This window comes from Marmota monax, unplaced genomic scaffold, assembly GCF_021218885.2.
Source record: "Marmota monax isolate L192 unplaced genomic scaffold, Marmota_monax_Labrador192_F-V1.1 WCK01_AAM20220418_F8-fsc00007, whole genome shotgun sequence".
NCBI classification, from domain to species: domain Eukaryota; kingdom Metazoa; phylum Chordata; class Mammalia; order Rodentia; family Sciuridae; genus Marmota; species Marmota monax.
This window is the reverse complement of record NW_026692781.1, coordinates 15,882,295-15,900,346: the sequence shown is the minus strand read 5'-3', so window position 1 is coordinate 15,900,346 and position 18,052 is coordinate 15,882,295. Positions and strand designations below refer to the sequence as shown.

The 18,052-nt window shown below is 33.5% G+C and overlaps 1 protein-coding gene across 5 annotated transcripts in view; it reads left to right on the top strand.

Annotated features, from left to right (window-relative positions):
- Positions 1 to 18,052, top strand: part of Pde1a (phosphodiesterase 1A) — a 366,193-nt gene that overhangs the window by 304,784 nt on the left and 43,357 nt on the right. For all 5 annotated transcript variants that reach the window (XM_058580302.1, XM_046447395.2, XM_058580301.1 and 2 more), the window contains 5 exons: positions 467 to 592; positions 3,755 to 3,856; positions 3,962 to 4,082; positions 15,686 to 15,767; positions 17,780 to 17,900. In XM_058580302.1, coding sequence (XP_058436285.1) covers positions 467 to 592; positions 3,755 to 3,856; positions 3,962 to 4,082; positions 15,686 to 15,767; positions 17,780 to 17,900 — 552 coding nt within the window. The remainder of the gene's footprint in view (positions 1 to 466; positions 593 to 3,754; positions 3,857 to 3,961; positions 4,083 to 15,685; positions 15,768 to 17,779; positions 17,901 to 18,052) is intronic.

The following is an 18,052-nucleotide window of genomic DNA, read 5'->3' as shown; positions in this document are numbered from 1 at the left end:
AGATGGGTTTTAGGGCAATGAAACAACTCTATATGATACTAAAATGGTAGATATGCGTCATCATACCTTTCTTTAAACCAAAAAAATTTAGGAAATTAGGAGTGAATCACACACAAGATAAACTGTGATGATACTGATGATGTGTCAGTGCAAGTTCCTCAATTGGGTGATATTGATAATGGAGAAGGTCATATATGTGTGAAGGCAGAAGGTATGTGAGAAATCTTTGTAACTTCTGCAATTTTCCATGAACTTAAATCTGCTTTAAAAAATAAATATATAATTCATTTTTATATATAATTTTTAAACAATACAGTTTTAAAAAATGGAAACAATATTTCTATAATTTTATGTGTTCAATTATGAGATGTTTATTGGTGAGATGACTTGAAACTTGAGTATTTTTTACTAGACATCCATGAAGTATAAAGAAATCCTTTCCTGGGCATTTTCTTTTAATCCTTAGGTCAGATGTTGCCATTTTATATAATGATCGGTCTGTCCTCGAGAATCACCATGTGAGTGCTGCTTATCGACTTATGCAAGAGGAGGAAATGAATATCTTGATAAACTTATCTAAAGATGACTGGAGGTGAGTTTCAAAGGAAACCTAAAGGGAATTTAATGTCAGGAAAAGGATAAATTATGTGGTTTAAAGTGAAAAAAACCTCTGAAAATCAATGCCTTCCTCATATTGCAAACTCAGTTACTGTTGACTGGATGACTCTGAAAAGGATTTGTACCCGGAGGACTTTGTTCAGGAGTCAGGCTCTGTTTGATGGATCTGAAATATTTCCAGATCAATTCTTTACCTATACACATATGTAAGACCACACATCACACAATAAAGATGCATAATTGTGCACTTCAATGGAGCTCTGCTCAATTTGTGCTAATAAGTGGTCTTACATAAATTAAACATGTTAGCATCATATTTATTCTTTCTGTATACATGATATAGTGACACTAGATTCCACGCAGGGAAAAATAATAAATCCAACCCTACTACTCCACATCACCTTTCTATCTTTTTATCCTTTGGTTGTTATCTTCCCTTTGTTTGATTATAGGATTGTCAGATTTAGCCAATGAATTTTTAAAAGTTAAACAGAAATTTCAGATCAACATAAATCTTTTACTGTATGTTCCTCATATTATGTTTATATATTTTTAAAAGCCCACATTTATCCATAATAGAGATCTTATTAAAAGTTAGTAAATGGATGGCAGAAGGCTCCCACTCAAATGTAAGTATCAAAGGGTTTTGGTTTTTATTTTTGCTCTTACAACAAATTAAAGAGAAATGTAAAAAAATAAAAGATGTCGTGCCTGCCATTAAGAAAGGACTTTAAAACAAAAGCAAAGCAGAAAAGTTAAATTTAAGGTTTCAAATGAGCCCTAGCCTCCTATGGCTACATTTTCAAATTTCCAAAGCTTTTTGTATTTTCTAGGTCAATTCCAGAAACATGGGCTCCATTTGCAGTTGTAGCAAATTCCATAAGGTGGGAAAGGAGAAAGAGTGTTTGGGCATCCCATTCAGGCTTTTCATTCTATTCTGTAAAAAATTAGCCCAAGAGGACTCCAGCCTAAGAAGGCCAGGATTTAACTGTACAAGAATTTTAAAGTGACTACTGCTGGGCTATGTGGATAACAGCTGGGCAAAGAGAAGCAGGCAAACCAGTTTCCTAAGATCCGAGAGAGAGAGAGATTAATTACAGCTCATGTGTTAGGTTTTCCTCAGTGGTTTTCATTCTCAAAGTTAATATTGATATTAATTTTCATTCTTATTACCCCTTTGAGTTAATCTTCTTTCCGTCAAAGTTGACTCTTTTGCTCTTTCATTGTGATTTTATTTTCTATATTTTGCTCTTTACCATCTTCAATAATTGATAACTGATAATTTATTGTGATGATATCTGGTAAATTTGTCAACAACTTCCCAGACTCATGCTAATTAAATGTTTTACAAGATTATTGTTAACAAATAGTATGTATATCATATGGACTATTGAATTTAATAGATTAAATACTTTCCAAAAACCCCCAAAGATTGATTTTTCTACCATAACCTTGATAACATTTCCCTGAGAATTAAAATATGGATATCTTCTTAAAGACCTATAGATTTTTGCTCTAAATGTCTATTTATTTCTTAAGGTAATTTTAGTAAGGTATAATCACATTAATTTAAATTTTGGGCAAAAATTCATAAATTAAGAAATATTTCCCTGGTGTGTTCTTTTGCCTGGTTTATTGACATAATACCAGGCATTTACTGATCACTTATCTGCAAAGCACAATACATTATTAGGCTCTATACATTTCACAGAATTTTAGTCTTATTTTTCTTAGTGAATATAAATGTTTTGTTCAGTTGCTATTCTAATATGATCTTGTCACAAAATCAGAGAAAAAAATGTAATTGAGAATAGTTTTAGAAACTACCTTCAATGGCTTATTTTCCGTTTGTATTTCAGTAAAGTATTCTAAGCAAGCTGTTCAATATTATAAATAATAGCAGAATATTGATTTCTACCTCTGAAAATCTGATTGAATGGAGTACCCACAATTTATAACAACAAATCCAATATGTGGTTGCTTTTGAAAATACATCATTCAACAATACCATCTTTAGTTAAAATATCTCTGATGCAAGATCATAATTCAGATTTACTCCATACCTTGATTTAGCCTATTCTGATGGCCACACCAAAGAGTGAAAACAAAATATGGTTTTCTATATAAGTGACTTTTAACCTAACTCTACAGAGCAAACAAAGAATTGTGGATCATGCAAGACTTTGCGGGAGTGGCTCATTCCTCACTTACTGTGAGAATGAGTTTTTCATGAACAGGCTTTGTGATATTGTCACTGTATTGGTCACCTTCTTGGCTGAACATTTCAACAGTGCCAACTGCTCTACATTATTGAAAATCAGGTCCCAAAATCTTAAACAGAATTTTGACCTACTTTCACATCTTGACCTCTTTGGAGTTCTTCTGATGGGAAGTTGGCACAGTAGTCAGGAAGTGGTCCAGGTGCCAGCTTTGGGAGTGAGAACCAGGTTGCATCCTTTATCAGCCATCTACTAAACAAATGGCTCAAGCTCTTCCAATGGAAAATACTGATACTCCCTCAAAGGTATGAGGATTAAATGTCTTAATGTACCTACAAAGCAACTGCAACATGGCTTTATGTCAATGCCTGGACTGAATTAATATGGATAAGTAATATTGCTTTTATTAATAGTAGTAATTTTAAAAAGATGCAAAACAAGGAAGCAACAGAGAGTGTCTTGAGAATCCATGCCCCTCTCTCCCGTCTCTTCCCTAACACATTGAAACTATCAGTTGGATTTAGAATGGTCTCAAGCCCCACTGAGCTACGTGTTTTACTTCTAAAGCATTCAAAAATTATATTTAAATCAGTGTCTCGTTAAAATAGCCAAAGATTCTTTTGGATAGAAAAATAAGACTTTAGAAATTATAAGTTGTGAAGAAGGCTGTGAGGTGAGAAGGAGAGGCATATCACACTATTATTCATACATCATTCTGCTACTAACTTCTTAAATCCCTGAGAATCAATAGGCAAAAATAATGTTGAACCTTTGTGAGCACTTTTATATTTAAAGAGCAGCAACTTTTGTGCTCATATCCACTAGGCAAATATATGATCAGTAATACTTATGGAAAGGTTCTATACCAGACCAATAAATGGCCAATTGAAACTATTATTCTTTTGATGCCTCTGCAGGGATCTTCGGAACTTAGTGATCGAAATGGTTTTATCCACCGATATGTCAGGTCACTTCCAGCAAATTAAAAATATAAGAAGCAGTTTGCAGCAGCCCGAAGGGTAGGTTATTTTCTTTTGTCACATTAAAGTACCATGAACTTGGACTCAGAAAAGATTAACTGGTTGCTTTGTTCTGATAATTTGAGCATGTCCTTTCTTTGACAGAATTGACAGAGCCAAAACCATGTCCCTGATTCTCCATGCAGCAGACATCAGTCACCCAGCCAAATCCTGGAAGCTGCACTACAAGTGGACCATGGCCCTAATGGAGGAATTTTTCCTGCAGGTGCCTTTTTTCATACTCTTTGCAAATAATTTTGGAAATAGTGACTGTGCATTTTTAACATACACCTTCTCTACAGAATCCAGAGCTTGTGACTAAGTATCATCAATTGGCATAACACTTTCTTGTGGATTTTCAAAAATTTTATTAATCTTTTAGATAAGTATGTTAAATAATCCTGTGTAGTATAATACATCTTTTAAAGAGAGTCAAGTCTTAGATCTCAGGTGCCAGGCTTGGGAAGGAAAGAAACAAACAGATTATAATTGGTATCTGCTGTTAAGAGAGAAGTGCCAGGACAGAGAGCAAACAGCTTTCTAAGTGGAAGGGCAAAGGGAGGATTTATACCACTTCTTTATATATCTTGTTGGCTAGAATTTAGTCATATGTGCCTAGCTGCAGCAGAGGCAGAGAAATACAGTTTTTAGCTGTGTGGACAAATGCCTATCTAAAACAAACAAACAAACAAACAAACAAAACAAAACAACAACAACAACAACAACAAAAAAAAAATATATATATATATATATAGTGAGAAGGCTGGAGATAGAGGATGGCTGGTATTCTCTGCTACAAGTATTTACATTTTACATTTACATGTCTCTTTTCTGTCCATCATTCCTGTATGCCCCCTTTAGCACATAAAATACAATGTGATGCTAACCACTCAAAGTCAACCTCAAATCCTACAAGTTAAAGGCTCAGTCTTTTACAAGACTGGTCTACTTCAGATGCTAGCCACAAGTGGGGCTATAGGACACCAGCTCTTCTGACCAGCCAGTTCTAAGTTCAGTGTCTCTTGCAACCCATTTTATACTTGATAATTCGTTAGAATAGCTCATGGACTGAAGAAAAGATCTAATCTTAAAATTACAGGATACAACTCAATAATAGTCAAATAAAGTAGTGTTTAGGGAAAGGTCTAGGAGTGTCCCAGTCATGGAGCATACATGTAGTCGACAGATGGATTAAACTGTGCCATCCCCTTATCAGTGTGTTCACTAATCAGGAAGCTCCACTGAGTTTCAGTATCAAGAATACTTATCAGGGTTTCATTATATAGCATGATTGATTGAATCATTGTCCATGTGCCCCTTCCCCCATCAGAAGATCACAATGACTCAAAGTTCCAACTCCTTAATCATTTGGTTGCTCTTTTTGGTGACCAGCCCTCATCCTGAAGCTAATGACAGGGTGCATCATGAGTTGTCTTCATGAACATAACAAAGAGTCACCTGTCATTCAGTAAACTCCATAGGTTTTTGAAGCTCTGTTCCAGAAACCAGAAATGAAGACCAGTTGTTATATTCTTTATGATACCATAGCTCTGTTTAGAAAAGCTCTTTTATTTCTGTATTTTCAAATTATTTTATTCTCAGCATAGTTCTTTACTTAGAATGTTTATTCATCGATTGAATATTTATTCTGAAGATATAAATACTGAATTATTGCTATACTTGAATGACTGTTTTCTGTTTCCCATTGTTGATAGCTATGTTTTATTTGAAATAGCACTGAATAGTCCTAGATAAAATTACTGAGTGACCACACCAAATTCAAATATTTTTATATTAAAAACAACTTGAGAAAAATATTTTAATATTTTATCCACATAAAAAATAGAATAAATGTTAAAATACACCACATCCTAAAAGGCTGCTATGGTCAATAAAAAATTATAATTTTTGTATACTCAACCAATCATTAATCATAAAATGATAAATCTAAAGAGACCTTAGAGAGCTTAAAACTATCTTTCTAATAAGAGATGAAAACATGAAGAGATAAAATTATTTTGGTCAGGTTAATAAGAAAATTTTAAATATTTAAAATCAAATAGTCATGAAAACAAAAAGGGAAAAGTTGTTGAATGAAACTAAAACAGTGCATAGAGGAAATTTTAAACCATTAAATGCTTTCCATATTAGAAAAAAGATACTTTGTGAAGCTAGAAAAACTTAAGAAAATTGGACCAAAATAAATTGATGGAAGGAGATAATAAATATAAAAGCAAACATCAATAAAATAGACCAAAGAAAAATAATAATAAAAAGAATCATAAAGATAAGTGTTGATTTTTCTGAAAAAGTAATAAAATTGCTTGTAGGTTCAAAAAGAGAAAAAAATTATAAAGGAAGAGGAAATATTACTATATATCTTACATATGTCAAAAAGATAAGAAATATTATGCACAATCTATGCCAATAAAATTGACAACATAGATAAAATTGTCAAATTCTTTGAAAGATATAAATTACTAAAACAGACATAAGAAAAATTATAATCTGAATATTCATTTATCTATTTTTAAAAATTGAATTTATAATGTAACTCTTCCCATGAATAAAACCCCAGGCTCAGATGACTTTCATTCTTAATTCTGATTTCCATTAGCAGTACTCAATTTAGGTAAAAGATGGTAAATTATCAAACATTTCAGGGAGAAATAAGGCCTGTCTTACACAATTTTTTTCATGACAGAGAAAAAAGGGAAAATTGGCAGCATAACCCCTAAGAAAACCTGAAAAAGACTTCAAATAAAGAAAATTACACCCCCAATCATGTCATGAAACTAGATAGAAAAGTCCTTAAAATATTAACAAATACAATTCAGCAATGTAGTAAATGAGCACATATCATGACTTGAGTAAGTTGAATATTCAAAAATCAGTTAAAATGATTCACCATCTTAAAAGAAAAAAGGAAAAACAATTATATCATTCTTAAAGGCACAGGATACCTTTGACAAAATTCAACAAACATTAATTATAAAAACTCTCAGCAAACAAGAAATAGGAAACCTTGATGTAACACTTCCTGGTGAGATATTGAACATTTTTATACTAAGATCAAGATATCTACTCTAAACACTTCTATTCAATATTGCATTTGAAGTTCTAGCTAGTGCAATAAGGTGCTAAAAGAAAATAAATAGATTGGATTAAAATAAGCAAAATTTGCAGAAACATGAGCATGTGCATGAAACACTTTTAGAAATTTACAAAAGCTACTGGAATTAACAAATGAGTTTATCAGAATCATAGAATCAGTTGTAGTAAATGAGAGTAGCAAGTTGAAAATGAAATTTAAAAAGTGATATTATGAGAGCATAAGATAATAAAATACTTGAGAATACATTTAATTAAATGCATGTAAAACCCCTATGAAGAAAACCACAAAATATTGTTGAGAGAAAAACTTTAAAGACCTATATAAATGGAGAGAGTTTCCACATTAATGGATTGAAAGTCTCAATATTGCTAAGATGTCAGTTCTTCCAGAATTGATTAATATATTTAGTATAATCCTTATAAAAAATTGAAACAGGCTTCTTGGTAGAAACTGAAAAGTTGACCCTAAAATCTAAATGGAAATAACCAAAACAATTTTGAAAGAGACTAAGAAAGTTGGGGAACTCGTGCTTCCTTATTACATAACTTAGTAAACAGCTACAGTGATCAAAACAGTGTATTATTGGCATAGGGATAGGGAAATATGTCAATCAAATAGAAAAGTGATTCCAGAAGTAGAACCATACATATGTGATTTTCTACAACGGCAGCAAAACAACTAAATGAGGAAAGGAAGTCTTTTTACAAATGGAAATGAACCAACAGTTATAAAAGTGTGGGAGAGAAGGAAACTTGTCTTCTACCTACACCTACACAAATAATAAATCAAGATGGACCATGCGTAAACACAGAACAGAACCCAGAACTATAAACACTTGGAGAAAAATGCAGAAGAATATCTCTCTAATCTAGGGGGAAGGCCAATATTTTTTAGAAAAGCCACACAAAGTATTATCCAAAGAGAAAAATGGTCAAGCAGACAAAAGCAGAACTTAATATTTCTGCTCTTCCAAAAATACCATTATGAAAAGATAGACCATAGAGAAAATATTTGAGCTCTAAGCATCTTTCCAGGAACTTGTTTTGAGTCTACATAAAAATTGTAACAAATCAATAATAAAAAGGAAAATCATGGCAATTTGAACAGATATTTCATAAAAGAAAATATACTTGTGGATAAAATGTACAGACAAGTATGCTTATTGTCTTTATTTATTGGGGAATTGCAAATGAAAACCACAATGAGATATTACATCTACACCAGAACAACTGGAGTTTTATTTTATGTTATCAATAATGTGGTAAAAATGGAAGTGTCACATATCACTGGTGGGAGTATAAATCATTCCAGTCACCACGGAAAAATATTGATTTGTAACATCTACTAAAGTTAGACTTAATATTGCTTATGTCCCAACATTGCCACCCCTTTTGTGTATAATCCAGATGAATTAGCATCCTTGTTCACCAAATGTCTTACAGAGGAATAATAAAAGCAGTTGTATTTATAAAAGCTCGATGCTAGAAACAATCCAAATGTCCATCAGAAATACAAATGAATTAAATAAATTATAGTATAGCCATACAATGGATTATCATGCAACAATAAAAAAGACTAATGATAACAAACAGTAATAAACCTTAATATCATTTATGTGAAGTTCAAAAATGGCAGTTAACCTATGGTTATACAAATCAGAATAGTGGGTACCTACATGGGGTAGGATTCCCTGGGAGAGGATAAGGGAACTTTCTGGGGGTAATGGAAATGCTCTGTATCTTGACTGAGTGTTACACAGGGTGTTTATACAATTATACAATTCAGATTTGCACATAGAATATTTTTTCAATTTAAAAAAGTTTATCATAATAAAAGTTCCTCATCAATTACTTAATTTTTTTAAAGTCCTAAAAAAATTTCCAATAATATCATGACTGCATCATCCTTTGTTTTACTGATTGCCAAACTAAGAATACCTGACAGAGTAATGAGAGTAATGAATTCAGTGAAATTGAGTTGAGATGTTTTTTAAGTTCACCACCCTGTTCTTGAATGTTACAGAAGGGTAACTAATAGCAATAACGAAGATTTCAGTCAGCAGTGATTATTGACATCTGAATTTAGGGGTAGAGAGAATTGTTCCATAGGGCTACTCAGCTCCTATGTGCGTGGTACCCTGTAACTCAGATGTCTATTAGAGATTAAATCACACGCAACATAAAGGTGAAATCTTGGAATAGGTAGAGCACCGTGACACTCGGGATGCTATTTGTGATCTGCATTTTTCACATGGTGTTACTAGAGTAAGGAGGTGTCGATTTTTTTGCGGCTTGTGTTTTTAACAGGACATTGGTGGGCGATGACAGGCATTCATGAATCCCCAAAATGTTCAGAAATGGGTAGTCCTTGCCTGAATGACCTTAACACTTAAGGTAAAACACATAACTCAACGCAGAGTAACACATTCATGTTAATATGGACAATTATAGCATCAAACTATCTCTATTAACATAGCCTTATCTCTTCCAAAATGAAAATCAACCAATTCATCATAACTGATTTAGGACTTGATCGTTAAAAAATGGAGTCCCCCCACCCCATCTTCTTTTCTTCTTTATTGGGGATTCAACCCAGAGGCACTCTACCACCAAGTTACCCAAGGCTTTTTTATTTTTGATTTTGATACAGGATCTCACTAAATTGCCTAGGCTTGTCTTGAACTTGCCATCCTCTTGTCTCAGCCTTCCAAGAAGCTAGGATGACAAGCATGTGCTACTGCATCCAGCTGGATACTGGAATCTTTTATTGAAATATCACTTCTCACTTTCTGCATTTTTGAAATTGAATGACTTTCAAATCCCCTTCAGAAATACATGGAGCAAAATAGGAAAATGTGGAGTTAAAGGTCAACATGAATTTGTAGTGTTAACAAATATGTTTTTCAAGCAAAACCAGTTTATCTCTAAGAGACTTACATTACCATATGATAATAACTCCAACAGGTAAAAAGTTTTCTTGCATTCAACCAAATAAATCTCATAGTGCCCTTACTTATTCTTAGCCATACTATGTACTTTAGCCCTTTGGAGTTGAGTATAGATAGATATGGTTCCACTTCCTTGGCATTTGCATTTCTCTGAATGTATTTGACTTACACTATTAAGCTGAATTTGTGTTTCTATACTGATGGGCAGGACTGCAATGATTCTGGCATGTATTTTCTTTTTGCTCATCCTCACATAACCATCTGTGAAGCGACCACTTTGTCAAATCCACAGCATTGATAGACACCTTCTTGCTATGTATCTAGTCAAGGTAACTAGGGTTTTTCATTTTGAACAGTGAAAAAAGCATTTTAATAATGTAACCTTAAATGGTATTCCTTCATTCTTTCAGAATACACTAAGAATTTAAATACCATGTCTTCTGAGGCACTGGCTGTGCTAGAGTTTTGAGACCCATCAAAGGATGTCTGTCCAGAAATCATCACAACCCTTAGCTGCAGATTATAATATTTTATATTTCTTGCTTTTTGCTTTGTTTTCATGGTGCTGGAGATTGAACCCAGAGCTTCAAGCATTCTAGGCCAGCACAGTACCATTGAACTATATCTCCAGCCCCTTGTTAAAGAAAATATTTTACATATTTTTTTTGTGTGTGTATTAGTCAAACATGATAAAACCAATAATGCAAAATAGAGAGATAATTGTAGAAAAGCTCAAGTGTAAGCTCTAGCTTTCCCTCTTTGCAGCAGTGATGTGGAGGGATCATCACCTTTTTACCTATGTGTATCTTCTTACCTAAACCCATTCTGCCTCCAACTCAGGATGACTGTAAAAAGCACAGTGATAGAAGGCATCTAAGTGAGCGTCATACACTATAAACCACAACATGGATATGAAGAATTGGTAGTATTTGTTATTCTCTAACTCAGTTTTAAGTTTTACATTTTCCCAAAGTAAAGTTACTAGAAAACATCAATTATGAAGTATCTTGTTATTGATAGTTACTTAAAGTTGAACTTTTAGGTATCCTTTGCCCAAATCCCTTAAAGCTCAGCTTTAGGTAACTATCAACTAACAGAATTTTGATTCACAGCATAATCACAAGACTTAAAAAGTAGCTAATAAGCTATTCTCTTTCCTTCTGCAGAATAAAGCATTAGACTTGGAATTCCTTCAGTAGATTTTGAACAAAATTAAACGTGATCATGATGATCTACCCAGCTCATTTTTCTAAATTGGACTTCCGTAGACACGAAGAACTTTTAAAACCGTGTGTTTCTGAAGGACAAGTCAGCGTAGACCAAGCTATTTACATCATCTCTATAAATCCCATCAATATTACCCCTATCTTTGGTGTAACTTCTTCAGATTTTCCCTCTAAAGTCAATGGAAGTTAGCTAGAGGAAATCAGGATTGTTTTCAGAATTACAGAGCTGAGAAACACTTATTTCTGATTCTTGATTAAGCAACTGGTAGTAAGGAAAAGAGGTCCTCATTGCCAAAGCATGTTCACAACAAGCCTGTGACATTCATAAATACAGAGCACCCCCTCTGAGTGTTCAACAGATCCACACAGTTGCCTCTGCCCTCTGGCTATAATGGTGCATTTGAACTAAGACCAACAAGACGAAGGGAGGTGCCAAAGAATAACCCCCAGTACAGGCAGATGGTTTTTGATCCTTTTTCTCTTTTTGAGTACACATCTAGATTGACATAATAAAAACACATTAAAAAAATAGTAACTTCCATGGAAATTTGTTTGTATTTTATACTTAGTTCCACATAACTAAATGAAGTATCCCATTCTTCAACTAGTTATTTTGTGACACATGAGGGGAAATCTATATTAGTGCAAAATATAATTTATGAATAAATGCTACCTTGTCAAGGAGAAAAATGATGTGAAAATTACATTATTTGGAAGGAAAGGTCAAGATTGTGATTCACCCTAAATTATATACAGTTAAGCCCCTTAATTTTGTTCAATGTTGCTAGAATATGTAGTGTGTTATTTCAAAATAAATTGTATTTCCTAGTAATAAAAAAATAATCAGTCTATTCTTGGCCAATGATCTGATCTTGTATAGATACAATCCTCAGTATTGCATAAGTGCAAAGAACTGTAGCTGTGAGCCAGGATAATAACTTAAAATGTAAAAATCAAATATGCTAGTTTCAAGAAGCATGAAAGTGCTATAAACATCAGTTATACAGGGAGTTATAATGTTCTATAAATATTTATAATACTCACAAAAATGCAGTTATTCCAAATCATAAATTTTACTGAAAGTGAGTATGTTTGTTGCTATAATCATTAAACATTTTAACAGTTTTGGTGGCTTTCTGAGAACTTAGAAGGATCCATTTTTAGAAGGAGTGAGGGAAGGTAATTAGGTAAGCTCTTCAAAGAGGGCGAAATTAGAGCATCATCTTCCCATAGCGACCAATTAAATTTGCTTGAACTAGTGTTCTCTCAGATTCTACCCTTCTCAAAGCCTGTGGTAGGGGCTTCTTGAATATTTGTTGTTGATATCGTTTTTATCACTAAAACTTAGATTGCAGTGCATGAAGTTTCTCAAGATTTCTGTATTTCACCCTCAATTATCTTCTTCATTTATTTAAAACTATAGAAATTGTTTTGGCTTCGGATAAATGCATGGGGGGATGTGCTCTTCATTCACTGGATTTGACACTTTGTTCAGCTGTCAGAGCCTTTTACACTGTTAAGAAAGCATAAAAACAATTTAGCTCTTTGTCATCGCCTTTCATAGAAAAAACCCCCACAAATCTCCAGGGAAATTGCGGAGACAGGTATAAGCACTAGACTATGCACGTCAGTGTTCCTAGTTTGATGGGGCCACCTTGCCACCTCCTCACCTGCAGGTTTATCGCCCAGAACACAGTGCTGGACCCAGGGGCAGCACTGAGTGCACCAGTTCATTAGTTGAGTTTAGTGCTTCTGCAACCATGTGCACACCAGAAACATGTTAAGATATTAAAACATGTATTTTTGGCTTTATGGAGGCATTACCCTTAAATGAAAACATAAACTCCAAGTAAAATATAAATTGTTGTTTGGTTTAATACCTATTGCTTTGACCCCCTGATTTTATCCTGATGAAAAGTATATATTCTTTATCAAGGGATGGAATAAAGAAAACTATAAAGTTGATCAAATATATACAAAGAATATAACTTTTCCTTTAAATATTTTTCACTTTACCCTTGGAAGTACCCACTTGTCCTATTGGGTTTCTAGTTCCTTCATAGTCTGGCTATAGGACCCCCTACTAACTTTGTATTCATGGCCTTTATTCATCCCAAAGAATAAATAACACTTTGAAATATTTATAAATAAATTGAATAATTAATGTACTTCAGCATTTAATGAGCTTTAGCAGTGGAAATTTGATATTCTAAATTAGCTGTAGGGTACTAGAAGAAAATAGGACACTAAATCTTCACTCCAGCTATCAGAATGTCCACCTGTATATATCTGTAAATGCCTAAGTCATATATGTAAATGTTGTCACCCAATAATCTATAAAATTAGCTCATGAATTTGGGGACTACCAAAGAACCATGTAGTATTAAAATAAATCTATTAAATTTGTATTCTTAAAATACCAGATAGTAGCATTTTGACCAATAAAAACCAGTTAAATGAAACAACTGCATTTAATAAATAAAACCATATAATTAATCAATCAATAAAAGGCAATTAGATCTACATATGCCAAATAAATATCTTTAATACTAAGTTTCCTATGAAGTCTGTCAGTAGTCTTATTTACATTTAACATTATTATTATTATTTATATTTTAATATAAAGTATTAATTGTATTGTTATTCAACGATAAACTGTTTTTCTTATACCTTATTATTATCATGTTAAAAATAATTGTGTATTAGTTTTCAAATCTATACCTTATCCAGATTCTCTGGTTTCCTGTAGCAACACCAACAGATTCATTTTCATTCAGATTGGTGGACCAAGAGCCATCCTCTAATCATCCCAGGTCACCCCTCACACTGCTGACAAATTATTGTTTCAAAAGTTGAATTCTTTGTCATGTCAATTTCATGCTGGAAAAAGGGGGGGGGAGCCAATCCCTCTGCATTACATGCTAAATTCAGTACAATGGGTCCCCCCCTGTTTTAAAACAATCTAGGATATGCATTAGACTTCATGGACCTCTTTAATTAACATAGCTGCACATTGTTGCTATTATGAATTATGATTCTTTGCTAAATTTAATGACTATTCACTAAATGTTAGGCACTACCTTTGGGCTTCAAATAAATTATCTTAGATAATCCTACTAGGCAGATCCTATGATCATTATATCTTAAAATGAGTAGAACAAGATGACAAAGTTAAGTCAGAGGTAAGAGTTTGTTCAGCACACGCTGGGACCTGTTTGTAGTGTCAGAGCCCCTTGCACAGCAGTGCTTCAGTGACCTCTCCTGACTCCAAGGGCAATGGCATTAATAATTCTCTTCTATGTATTCAGAAGATGGGTATAAATATTAATTCTAAATAAAATTGATGCCATAAATTGAGGGAGTTGCTGACAGAGATCACAGAATCCCTTATTTCATCTTCTCTAAGTCATGACTTAGTAAAATCTTCCCTTTTGTAGTTACTTTGCTACAAACCATATTTTGATTTTCCCAAATAATTCTGATTTCAAACTTCCTGCCAGTAATCAGAGTCATGGTGTAAAGGGAATGCACAGAAAACATTCTTAAAAACCTTCAAAGATATATACTGATATGGTATAAAGATCAGGATACACAAATGTAAGAGGAAATCACAGGCTGAAAGGAAACCATGGAGTCCTGAGCCAGGCATTACTTCCAAAGTTGTGGATTGATGCGAGACAGGTGCCAGCATTTTAGGAAGAAACCAAATCTCAGAGTACTCCTTCAAATGGTGAGATATTTGAAATGAACAGGAACAAGGAAGCATCCTCTCATAAACAGATCCTCTTGAATGCAAAGGAAAACAGCAATGTGTGATAAACCTTATGAGAATAAATATTTGCACAGAGCAGCTACCTGGATTTTAGGAGTTGAAAACCCATGTTGTTAAACCCAAACATAAATGTTTAATTCTTTCACACATGTATGCAGTTAATCTAGTTTTGATAAAAGCAAATAGCAAAGAATCACTGAGATTTTGATTTTCTCGAAGAAGAATACATTAAAATTATGTCTGAAGAATGTAAGAATGTTGAAGGTATACCTCATTACTTCTTGTGGGAAATTTAATAAAGCTTAGTAAACAGAAAGGTATTTCCAAATGTTCATACACATTTAAGTTGAAAAAGCTGTCCAATAACAAAACCTTGATTCTGAAGTTTTGCTGGTGTGTTTGACATTAAATAAAAAAGGAACAAAAAAGTCCATGAGTTGAATTGTTACTTAAATTCTAAATAATATGCTGAGATGATTAATTTATACCAACTTCTGAAAATTGCAAAAATCTCTTTATAATCAAGGGATTGTAACACTAAGACAAAGTGTTAAAATGTTTCTGATTTTCCCCTGAAGAAGCTTCTCCCAAAGAAATCGTCTAATAAAAGTTTTAGATACTTGATCTTGTAGTTATATTTATATATAAGTAGAAAAGTAGTGCTGGATTAAGAAATGAAAGACTCAGCTTTTCATTTGTGTTACCTAGGCTGCTCACTATCTTAGTTTGCCCCACCTAAGTCTTCACTCCTCTGTTTTTCTTTCCTCAGGGAGACAAAGAAGCGGAACTAGGGCTTCCATTTTCTCCACTTTGTGATAGGAATTCAACGATGGTGGCCCAATCCCAAATAGGTAATCTGAAGGATGGTAATTGGGCAAAGTGGATGTGTGTTTTCTGTTTTCACATGCGTACACCATTCTGTTCAAAGTCCTCTAGGAAAAACTCACTCTATATTCATGACAAAGTTTGCCTTTAGGCTGATCTAGATGATGCTCAGTGATAAAAATTATTGAAATAATTTACAAAATGAATTCAATAAAGGAGAATTGGTAAACGTCATTGTTATTCTAGCTATAATCTTTTATACAAAATAAAGTGCTTTCTTCTTGGGAAGGGACTGTAATTTTCATTTGTTGTTGACTATTGTGTTCTATAATTTAATCTCTTAGGTATAAGGCAATTTGATGAAAATATTAGCATTCCTATTCTGTTAATGCTAAGTATCCATAGTATGCTTGATATGCAATCTCATATTAGTTTGGGGGAAAAAGTTCCTGTGATATGACTAAATAAGCCAACTGCAAGAAACTTGCAAAATCATATTGCTTCCAACCTCATTCATTGTCATCTGTATTTTTGTTGGGAAATTCAACTCCAGTCCATTATTAAAACAGGATTGCTATGCTGCATGGTTTGAATATTTGTAATAGTTCTTCCCTTAGCTAGCATATTTCTCACTGAATTACACAATCGATGAAAATGAAAATAGCCATCTTACCTCTGTATTTTGGCAGCTGTACCCCGAAGCAGCAGGGTGGTCAGAAAGCTGCTTACTCTGGCCTTCCTCCTTCCTAACCAAGTTCAACAGCTGTTTATCTAGAGATTATGAGGAAGGTGCTTATCCTCAATGTTGTGCAGTCTGAGGATTTCCTAGCAAGCTGGGAAGGAGTGATGTTCTTGAGGCTCATTGCTGTCATATAAATTGCTACCATATTACCTCATTGGACAGTCTACCTATACTGGTCATTTAAACCCATTCATGGAACTCAAAATCACACTCTGGGTAGGCAATTAACATTACTTTGATTTAAGATGTCAATTAAAATGTACATTTATAGGAATTTTTAAAGTTATATACATGCCTCAATATGTGCTATAAATAATATAGTTACTTGAAATGTTAATTACTTTATCATATGTGGATATTCCCAGGGCATTCTCACTTAAAGACCCTCCTTCCCATTATTCTTTTATATTTAGGTAATAGTTTATTGCTCCCAGATGGGTTTAAGGACACAAGCCCTTGATTTCAAGCACCAAATATTTCCTGGGATCTTAGGGATGTTGTCCTCTCCTCTACTTAAATACCGGGTAGTCAGTGTCCCCAGAGGACAATGCCCTTTTCTCTGTGTGTCATTTTCTATCTTGATGAGTACTTTAAATGTGAAAGTCTTCATTCAATACTGACATCTAAAAAGCAGTAGGTTTAGTGCTGTCTCCCGGAGATGTTACTGTTCCTGGGCTGATTTGACAGCGCACGCCTACATGCTGCGAACTAACACTTTACATCCAGGGAATAATAAACAGCAATTTGAAATTCGAACAAGTTGGCAGAAAGCTCTGACTGACATAGTAAAAAAAAACATGTAAAAGGTGGTTGCCTTCCCATAGCCCGAGGGAAAAATGTCAATTATTTAATTCCTTTGGCGTTCAGATATTATTTCTTTCTGGTCAGTAATAAAATTCACAACAAAATGAAGACCTTTCCCAAAGAGTAATGATCCTTCTCATTGGGACAGAAAAAAACATATTCCCACTCATTTGATCTGCATCTATTGTTAGCAATAACATGTAAAGCTGAACATTAAATAGGAAAGCCAATATACTTAAGTTAGCAAGCCTAAATTGTAGCACTTATACTGCTTGGGAGATTATTCTGTAGAACAGTTAAGCTATTTTAAAGATTGTGCTATTGGATTAAAATAGTATCAAAGGGCAAGAAAACTGATATTATAGTTGATATTTGCTATCCCAGGAGTGTGCCAAAGAGAGGCTCTTCATTTTACTGATTTTAGAATTCTGGAAGTTGTAACACTTTGATTTATCTTTTTTAAATTTTTTTCTTTTTCTTTTTCTTTTTTAGGTTTCATTGATTTCATAGTAGAGCCAACATTTTCTCTTCTGACAGACTCAACAGAGAAAATTGTTATTCCTCTTATAGAGGAAGCCTCCAAAACTGAAACTTCTAACTGTGGGGCAGGCAGGTATGATGTTTTTCTTTTATATCATTTTCATATCTGTGGTTTTTAATAACCTTTTATTATTTAATGATTATCCTTATTTCTTAAAACTAGGCAGGGAGTTCTTGGATTAATTATTAGGTAGTATTGCCACCTAGTGTCATGATGTTGTACTG